The sequence below is a fragment of the Punica granatum genome, chromosome 5 (assembly GCF_007655135.1).
Source record: "Punica granatum isolate Tunisia-2019 chromosome 5, ASM765513v2, whole genome shotgun sequence".
NCBI classification, from domain to species: Eukaryota; Viridiplantae; Streptophyta; class Magnoliopsida; order Myrtales; family Lythraceae; genus Punica; species Punica granatum.
This window is the reverse complement of record NC_045131.1, coordinates 9660871-9670944: the sequence shown is the minus strand read 5'-3', so window position 1 is coordinate 9670944 and position 10074 is coordinate 9660871. Positions and strand designations below refer to the sequence as shown.

Sequence of the window (10074 nt, the reverse complement as noted above, 5' to 3'; positions counted from 1 at the left end):
TGTCGATGGGTTCACCGTAGATTTGATTGTATCCCTTTCTTTGTCATGACCAGTAACTTGTTCGAAGACTGGCTCATTTTCAAGATAACAAAGTTGTAGTCTGCAGTTTCTTGGAGTAAACTTTGCTAGAGTACACAAGAGTTTTTAATCCATCCCCGATCATGGAGTTTATTACCGTGAAGAATGCAACTGCGCTGCTCATATCAACTTGTCTGCAAATCTATATTCAGCATCCACGCTTACATGCAATTACATATTTTTCCCCCAGAAAATGAAATGATTTTCCAAATTGTGGTGATTGATCCGAGCGCTCTGTGTGCTATTAGCAGCTTCCGTATTATAGATATGGTCCAACATGGTTGAATTACAAATAGGAAAAGGAGTAAGTCAGACCGAAGAGAATTAAATAACTTGTTCCACAGCTTTTTTATTTGCAATTAGGATGGCCAAGTATAGGTCAGAGGAGTCGGAAATGATCTCATTCCCCAGTCAAAGAGCCCACCCTAACATATGTCATTGGAGGATTGGAACTCGAGACCTGGAGGTCTCTAAACCACATGGGAGCGATGGTCATGCGTTGCTCAATATATTACATTCCCTTGCTTTCTTGAAGGTGCAAAAACCAGTCGTCAACATCTTAGCCATGGACATGGCTTGATGTATCTCACAGTGAAAATTATAGCCTTTTTTTTTGTTTTCGTCCTCGGAAATCAGAATCCAATTCCAACACATGAACCTTACAATTAAGTGGTAAGTCAACTCACCATAAAAAGCTTAACTTTGATACGCCCTAGCATAAATGCAAGTCCACCTGGGAAAAAGGTCGGACCTCGGGTCTAAATTCGAGTTCACAAACTGGACTGAATTATTGACAGTTTCTTATGCAAATCAAGGGCAACTATGGAAAGGGGAGAGGAAGGGAAAAGAATGGAAAAATTCGCCTTATTTGAAAATTTTGTAATGAAGGGTTAACTCGAGAAGTCCCACCGGTGTAAGTTTGACCTGGTGACTTGGAGGGCGAAGCCCACGGACCCATCCCACTCACGAACAGGGTTTTGATATCCTAAGCAGGGTTTTCTTATCATAAATCGAAATCGTACGATCTAAGATAGATATCTTATTAAAGTAAAACAATTGAGAATTATACGATTCAAAATTGAAAAAGTAACATTATGTCGAAAAAAAATAATGCGCCAATTTTCAAGCACAGAAACTACGCAATTAATTTTAAAAAATTACTTTTGGTTATCAAATAACTGAAAAAGATACATTGTCTAAGGTACTTATTCAAGGAAAAGTAATTAATTATTTTCGCTGTAATAATTACTATAACTAAAAATGAAAAGTCCACTCACGTGAAACTGTAGGTTTTACGATTGGACTAACGTGGGCAACCACATCCTATGCCCTAGCTTTTATATATTATGATAATTGATAGTTGATTTCCAATTTCAGTTTTGCTATTAACAATGGCAAATTAGAACACCTAATTCCTTTAATAATTTTGACCATTGCCCAAATGTATTTTAACTAATTTCTTTAATGTGATTTTATTATAAATATTGGTTAAAAGAAATTTGAGCAACGGCTAACATCATTTATAATTAGGTGTTTAAATTTGCCCTTGTTAAAAAGAAAAGGGAAAAAGACAAAAATCCCCATTGTGGTTTGGAGTTGGCACAAATCGCACCATGTTCTTTTTTTGGACAATTAACCCCCTGTGGTTTGCTCCGTTAGACATAGGGGGTTACGGTGTTAATTTTTTTCCACTTTCAGTCCTCAATTTTTAACCTTTTAATCATTTGGTTATAAATCTTTTATAACCTTTTACGGTGCTAAACTTTTATTTTGTTTCATTTTAGTCCAATAAAAAAAATAGAAAGGGAAGGGTGGTCGGAGTCGCCGATTACCCTCCATCGGGTTTGCTGGTGCCCACAGAGGACCCCGACAATCTCGGTGGAAGGGTCGGGATTGCCAATTGGCGGCCTCGATCCTGAATCGACCGGGGATTATGACTCGAAGGTCCCCGATCGATTCGGGGTCGGGGCGCCAATCGGGGACCACGACCACTCCACCAGGGTCGCCGGCGACCTCTATGGGCACCGGCAACCCCGGTGGAGGGACGGCCCCGACTTGGAGTCCCCCGTCGATTCGGGGTCGCCAAGGCCCATAGAGGTCGCTAGCGACCCCGGTGGAGTGGTCGTGGTCGCCAATTGGCGGCCCCAATTCCGAATCGATCGAGGACCTTTGATTCGAAACCCTGGTCGATTCGGGGTCGGGATCACCAATCGGCAGCCTTAACCCGGATTCCCTTTCGATTTTTTAAGACTAAAATGAAACAAAATGAAAAGTTTAGGATATGAATGATAAAAGAAAAAGATTTATAACCAAAATGATTAAAAGGTTAAAGATTGAGAGCTGAAATGGAAAAAATTAACGTCATAATCTCCTATGTCTAATGGAACAAATCACAGGAGGCTAATTGTCCAAAAAAAAGAATATGGTGCGGTTTGTCGCACCTCTAAACACTACACGAGGATTTTTGTCTTTTTCCAAAAGAAAAAATTGTAGCAAGATTCTTTGGAAACTGGGTCAAAACTCCGTTACTCCTTCAGAAACGCAAGTATTGTCTCTAATTTTTCCGTTTTGGCGGGATGCACGAGATATATAGTAAAAACGGGAACGGCCCATTTCGCAGCCCCCTTGGAGCGGATTGTGAAATGGGCCGATCCCCCATTTTCAGCCGCTCTAGTCCGGGCTGCCACATGGACCGTAACGGGCCCACACGACCTACTGCTGGAAGGTCTTTTTTATTTATATATATATATATATATATATATAATATAAGAGCAGTTGGCTCTCACAGTCAATGGCTCTTTTTAATATATATTAAGAAAAACGGTGGGCCACACATGAAAATCACGTGGGACCAAAAATGGGACCCAAATTCCACTCATCCATTGGATTTGGGGAGTCCCTTTTTTTTCTTTTTCTTTTTCTTTTTTGTGTCCTAATTTGTCTGACGTGACAATAAAATGGGTCCTCGAAATTTTGGACACATCCCTCCAATTGGACATGCTCTTAGATTCTTCTTTTCCTTTTTTGATCTGAGACCGAGAGGAAAGGATAGGATTTGGGGGCTTATTTTTTATAAAATTATTGTTATATTTTCCTTTGAAGCTTATCGGGCCGTGAGGGGCAAATCTATCTGGTCCGGCCCATCAGGATTTCTTTTCGTGCCGGGCCAGGCACGGCCCGATAAGCTTCGGTCCGACAAGGATTGTCCCATGCAAGGTCTTATCATGACAGGCTGTCGGGTCAGGTAGGAAATTGTCAACACTTGGTTTCCCAAATTCATAGCCACCCTCTTCATTACACTTTTAAATTTTTTTTTTTTGGGATAAATGGTGATTCTCATTAGAAAAAGGAGTCAAACAAGTAAAAAATTTACGAGCTTAAGTTTTTACAGGTATATTTTCTCCTCAGCCTTTATTAGACATGGGCCACCGGGGGTAAGGCCCATCCCACCAAACCGACCCGGGTGCACCTCGGGCCTCAAGGCAGGACCCATCATTTTCAATTCAGTTTGCGGAAAGGGATAGGTACATAACAGGGCAGTCGTTGGGAGCGATAACATAAAATGTAAAGAGGAGAAGCATGTAGCAGGGTTTTTCTTTTTTTTTTTAATATATCCAATTATTATTTTAATTTAATTTAATATTTTTTTTCTTTTCTCGGTCAACTAATATATTCAGTTATGTTCTTACACCTGCTCTCTATTTCTGCAGCTGAGTAGTTCTGAGGCGCTCCATTGTTGTTGCTTCTTCTTCTTCTCCTCCTCCTCCTCCTCCTTCTTTGTGTTTTTCTTCTCAAGGATGACTACAGCTAATACCGCCCGCCTTCAGCATCCCTACCATGAACATGCCCTCATCTTGCAAGAGCTGAGCGAAAATTCAGCTTATATTGCTTAATCTGTGAATTGCCCGCGAAAGGTCCAGTCTACCTTTGCATAGACTGCAACTTCTTCCTCCACAGATCCTGCGCCGAACTGCCTCCTGAGATTCAACATCCCTCTCACCCTCAGCACTCACTTATGTTCTACCCTGGAGGCAGCTATGACTTATCTTGCAGGTGTGATGAGCCTGTAGAAGCTCGTGGCAGCTATGTATGTGATGTCTGTGAAGTAGCCTTGCACACGGGATGTGCAGCTGCAACTCTCCCTCCACCCGAAGAAGAGCACGAGGACAAGGGGAAGATTATTCAGCACTTTGCTCACGAGCATCCCCTTGCATCCTTCCACGTGAATGCCTCAAATCGGATCAATTGCAAGGCATGCGGCGAGCAGATCTCTGGTCGCGTTTATGGTTGCCGTGCCTGCATATACGTGCTGCACGAATCATGCGCTCTGGCACCCCGAGAGATATCGAATCATCCCTTCCATCCACAGCACCCTCTCACCTTGCTCGCTGATTTCAAGCCTGAGTGGCCTGATCTTACATGCGAAGTCTGCAAGAGGTACAGCCACTGTCCGATGTTTGCATACAACTGTAATGAATGTGATTTCCATCTCGATGTGAATTGTGCTGTTTCCGTTATGCATCTTCCTCCTCGAGATGATCAGAGTAGCATGGACGGTAAGCGAGAGATCCATCATTTTTCCCACCCCCACCAACTGACATCTTTTCATGCAAAAGCAGAGCTTTTTGCCGCCTGCAGTGTTTGCAAGGAGAAGGAGATATCAGGTTATTTTTACTGTTGCCTTGACTGCCTTTTCTTGCTCGACGTATCATGTGTCGAGTTTCCACAAGATATTGTGCACCCTCTTCATTCAAACCACCCTCTCATTTGCCAAGAAGATTTTGATCTTCGTTGCTCTCTCTGCTCCGATAATACTCATAGCTTTGGATACAAGTGTGAAGTGTGTCTCTTTGGCCTTCATGTGAAATGTGCTCTCCAATCTCTCTCTGCTACGGAAGAGGAATTAACTCTTACTGGCGAGCTTGTCCATGATCATCCAATGAAGCTTCAATGTTCACCACTGTTAAGGATGTGTAAAGTCTGTGAATGGCCTGTTGAAGGTCTAGGTTATGACTGTCAAGAAGGTTGCGACATGTTGCTCCATAAAACATGTGCTGAACTACCACGTGAGCCAGAACACCCTATTCACCCACAACATCCGCTTGTTCTTCATTGTTTGGAATCCTATACATCCCTTCCTTGCTTTGCATGCTTTGACGAGATAGGCGTCGGTTTCTCCTTGTACTGTGATTATTGTAAGATCCAGTTCCACGCACGTTGTGCTATGGGGAAGCTGACTTTGAAACATCAGCGTCATGAGCACAGCCTAACCTATATGGAAAAGATGGGCAGCGGGCTAAACAGCGTGCAATGCAATGTGTGTTATGAAGATTGCCAAATTGACTTCTACCGCTGTGGTCCATGCAACTATAATCTTCACTTCAGTTGCTTGCCTCTGCCCCCTTCCGTTAAACACGAATTCCACTTCCATCCACTGGTGCTTCGTGATAGAGTTGTTGATGACTTTTATGATTATGAGGAGCAATACTGCGACGTGTGTGAGACACTCAGGCACCCAGAACATGGTGTTTATTATTGCGAGGAGTGTAATTATGATGCTCATATCGATTGCGTCATCCCTGAGGTAAGTCCCCCATCCCAAAATTCCACCACATTTTCCGAAGCATGATGTAGCCATCACTGGGAGTTACCCCCCAATCTTCAACTTTTTGTTTTGAAGAAGAGAAACAATTGGAAAAACATCAGGTAAATTGCATTATTCACAGTGTGTCTATATATATATATTGCCTAGGAACTATATCTCTTTTTCAAATTATTAACAATATGAAAGTAAATATAAATTCATTATTCATAGTATAATGGAAAGCCTAGTTTGGTATGATGGAATGGAATGAAATGATTTTTATTAATGAAATACAATAAATACGGAAGAAAAATCGTAATTTTTGGATTGCTATAGGACACATGATGGAATATAATTATGATTAACCTTACACATGTGTAACAGATATTTTTAGAGTAAATTCACAAATGGGTCCTTCACAGATTAGATGTACATCAAATTTACCTCGAGAAATTTTTTACATCAATTTATACCTTCACTTTATAATTTTACATTACATTCAACCTTCCGTCCACTTCCGTCCAATTCCGTCCAAATATTGGAGGGTTAAAGTGATGCAAAAAATTTTTGAAGGTAAATGTGATGTATAGTCAATTTCTAGAGGACTAATTCGTCAATTCATTGAACTGTGTCTTTAAATTTTTTATTATTCTCTACTGTCTCCTCCCTTGCTCTTCCTCTCTCTCATCTGTTTCAGAAAACTGTGGCAAAGGGCGGGAAACGAAAAGGAATCGTCTCCGTGCATTTCGAAGAAGATCGGTCTTGCGTTGTTAAGCATTTTGGTTTTTGGATTTCGAAGAAAATCGGTTCTGTGTATGCAGTGTGCTACTAGCTTCGTAAATCTGAAGGTAGGCAATGGTGTTTATTGCTCGCATTGTCGATTTTGTGGTCCCCTACTCTCTTCTTGCTCTGATGTGTTGTTATTTGTAATGAATGTGGTCCCCTTCTATTCCTCTTTAGCGTTGTTATGCCCAGATGATGATAAAGTTTGTTTTTTTTTTCTTTTTTAAACCAACTGTGGTCCCCTACTGTTCTCCGTCATCTTTTCGTTGGCAGGGCGTGGCTGCTCTCTGTTTAAAGAATGACAAATTAGTATCAGCAGAGGAACACAAAGTTAAAGCAAAGAAAAATTAAGGTAAAATGAGTGAATAAATCGGAAGAACAATTTTTGCCTGGAAGTAGGAGTTCTTGCTGTAGCTGTAGCTTCCATCTTTTGCGTGAAAAATTGTAGCACGTTAAGGCTAAAGCAGTCTAAAGTTTAGCACGTTACAGGCTAATATATAGAGGAATAAGCAAACAGAGTAAGGAAGCCACCCACCAATGTCAACCAACTTGTTCATAAAGAAAATCAGACATTCATCGACGTTACAGACTCACCATCTTCATTGAGTTTCCTCGATAGCTGCGCTCTTGTAGGGAGGGCATACATTCCCGTAGCTACAGCTTTCCTAATAGCCCAACCATCATGAGGAGCAAAATCCTGAGCATAAGCTTTAGACGCTGGATCTTTCAAGGAATTTCTAATCGTGATTATTGAACAATAAAGAAAGACCGAGGATCAAATAAACAAAGTGGGAAAAGCTGAACACATTGATATTATTGAGCAAGACTTGCATTAGTGGCCTCTCCCATTTAAGAGCGATGCAATTGACAGTCTAATTGGAGGCCTTTTAGTGTGTGTGTTTGGGTGGGGCTGGGATGGGATCTTTATGTTTACTATAGAATAGTGGCGTAGCTGCATCAGTAAGTCATGTAGCATGACTATTGTTGAAAGAACAAACTTTGTTAAATTGCTGCAATGTTAGAAGAATGTCTCTGATGAAGCAGATTGGTGGTGTGGAAGATTCATGGGGTGACAACCATATGGTATGTGGTGTTCTATAAAAGTGATGTTAAAACTTCAAGCGTGAATTCATTTACCCTTTTGGCATTCAGGTGGAACTCTGAAATACGGTAAAATACCTATTTGCTGCTTTGATATTAATGGGAATCTTTTTATGCAGTTGCCTAATAGTAAGAAACATGCTTTCTGGCTTGAAAACATGCACTGAAGTATCTAATTACATGCACAATGGTGGATCTTCAGTGCCGCATAGATCAATTTCCCCTGCCAATGGTAGACATGAAACCAATAAATTTTCCAATGCAAAAATGGCTCAAGGGAGACATTTGATCATAAGAAGCGGGCATCAACCAAACCACTCATTAAATCTTCAGATGCTGAAATTAAACACTCTTTTATGTTTTTTTGAATAATGTTTTTTAGACTGCTTTGAAAAATTGTGGCTACTTTGAGTTGTCTTACCATAAGAAAATATTAGGGCTGTCTCCCAATGTAATGAGATAAAAGGCCTAGCAATCTCATTGTATTTTATAACTTCTACCGGTTTTGTTAGTATCCAATGTGAATCTTAAAGGACCATATAGATTTATGTTTTATGTTCAGTGTTTTTGCTATAAGAGTATTTGAAGCTTCCATCCTTGATTCTAGTTGTTGTCATTGAGTGGATTTTTTTCTTCACTCAGCATGTTTACTCAACAATGCTTGGGTGATGATCTTCAATTCATGTTAAATATGCCTATTGTTCTTTGGATTGTTGTAGTATGGCATGGGAGTTTGTCGAGGACAATGGCTATAACGCGGGGCCTGAATTGTATCTTGATTGGTATGATGATGATCCTAAATTTATTGCTACTGGAGGGAGTACATCGCATGATGCTGGTGCTGGAGGGTTTGGACTGCAAGTTGCTGGTGTTGGTGGATATAGCATCGAAGAGGCTCAAATGCAAGACAAGTCGAAAGCTAAAAGAAAAAGGCAAAATACAAAAACCAGGTTCAAGCAAAGAACAACTGAAGAAGAGAGAGATTGTTTGTAGAGCAAGAGAGAATATTTGCAGAACAGAGATAAATGTTGTGGTGGAGGATTTGGCCATCTCTGATGCTTATGACACAGATGAGCTAGAGTCTCTTAAAGGTAATGAGAATGATGGGGAGATTGTGCAGCTACCAGTGTTTAATGAAGCAGTTGAGTTTGAACATATTACAATAGAGCTTGGGATGGAATTTCCAAATCTAAAAGTGTTTAGGAATGCAGTGAGGGATTATAATATTAGTAGGGGAAGAGAAGTTCGATTTAAGAAAAATGAGTCCACAAGGGTAAGGGTGAAATGTGTGGAGAAAGAGTGTAAGTGGGTTATATTATGCTCACTAAACAAGAAACAACACATATCAAGTGAAAACTTTCAGGAGTGAACATACATGTTGTAGAAAGTTACAGAATAAGTTGGCCACAAGGGAGTGGGTGGCAAGTAAATTGGTTCCGAGGGTTAGGTTCCAACCAAGCATGACTGGACAAGAAGCTTATGATTACCTGATGCACTCATATAGAGTGAAAGTGGGAGATGCTATGATTTACAGGGCTCTATGTATTGCTCATAAGACATGTCAGGGTTCAGAGAATAACATGTCAAGCTAAGAGATTACTGAATGAACTTCTAAAAAGCAAGAGATTGATGTAATTCCAGGGTCGAGCGTGGGACTGAATGTTGCTCCAGTCTCACATCATTTTCAGAGAATGTATGTATGCTTAGAGGCTTGTAAGACTGGATTTTTGAGTTGTGGTAGGCCACTTATTGGCCTAGATGGTTGTTTCCTGAAGGGATATTTTGGGGGCCAACTTCTATCAGCTGTTGCTCAAGATGGAAATAATGCCTTTTATGTAATAGCATATGCAATAGTTGATGTGGAAAACAAAGAAAACTGGAGATGGTTTCTCATAAATCTTGTGGATGACTTAGGGGATCCTGTGCTCAATGGTTTTAGCTTCATGTCTGATATGCAAAAGGTATATTTAAATTAATTTATTCCATTCATTACTTATTTATTCACCTTTGCTTATTGCTAATCCAATTACTTCATATTTATAGGGCCTAGATGCTGCACTGAAGGAGATTTGCCCAGGAGTACAACATAGGTTTTGTGCTAGACATATATGGGCCAATTTCAACAAGAATTGGCCAGGTAAAGAGCTGAAAGATGCATTCTGGGCTTGTGCTAGAGCAGCAACTGAGCAGCAATTTCAACTGAGGATGGATCACTTGAAGACAATCAGTCTTGAAGGATGGCTTTGGCTGAGCAAATTACCACCTGACAGATGGACCAGGTCAGCATTTGATACATACTCAAAGAATGACTCACTGACAAATAACATGTGCGAGCAATTCAATTCTGAAATAATGAAAGTTAGGAATAAGCCATCATCACCATGGTTGAAGGAATCAGAATGTACATTATGAAAAAGATGACAAGGAGCAAGCTGCAAATGGCCAAATACAAAGGTCCACTCTGTCCTAGAATTCAAACTAGTTGGAGATCATGAAAAATAGAGCTGCTGCGTGGACTCCACATTGGG

At 40.5% G+C, this 10074-nt stretch overlaps 1 protein-coding gene across 1 annotated transcript; it reads left to right on the top strand.

The window, feature by feature from the left end:
* The first annotated feature begins 3992 nt into the window (after positions 1–3992).
* Positions 3993–6530, top strand: LOC116208270. The gene has a single exon (XM_031541614.1). It carries the CDS (start codon positions 4094–4096, stop codon positions 5705–5707), a length of 1614 nt encoding a protein of 537 aa, XP_031397474.1. The 5' UTR covers positions 3993–4093; the 3' UTR covers positions 5708–6530.
* Positions 6531–10074: the final 3544 nt, after the last annotated feature.

Excerpts from the sequence above, each read along its gene's own strand:
- LOC116208270 (XM_031541614.1), top strand. The coding sequence starts at position 4,094 with ATGTTCTACCCTGGAGGCAGCTATGACTTATCTTGCAGGTGTGATGAG.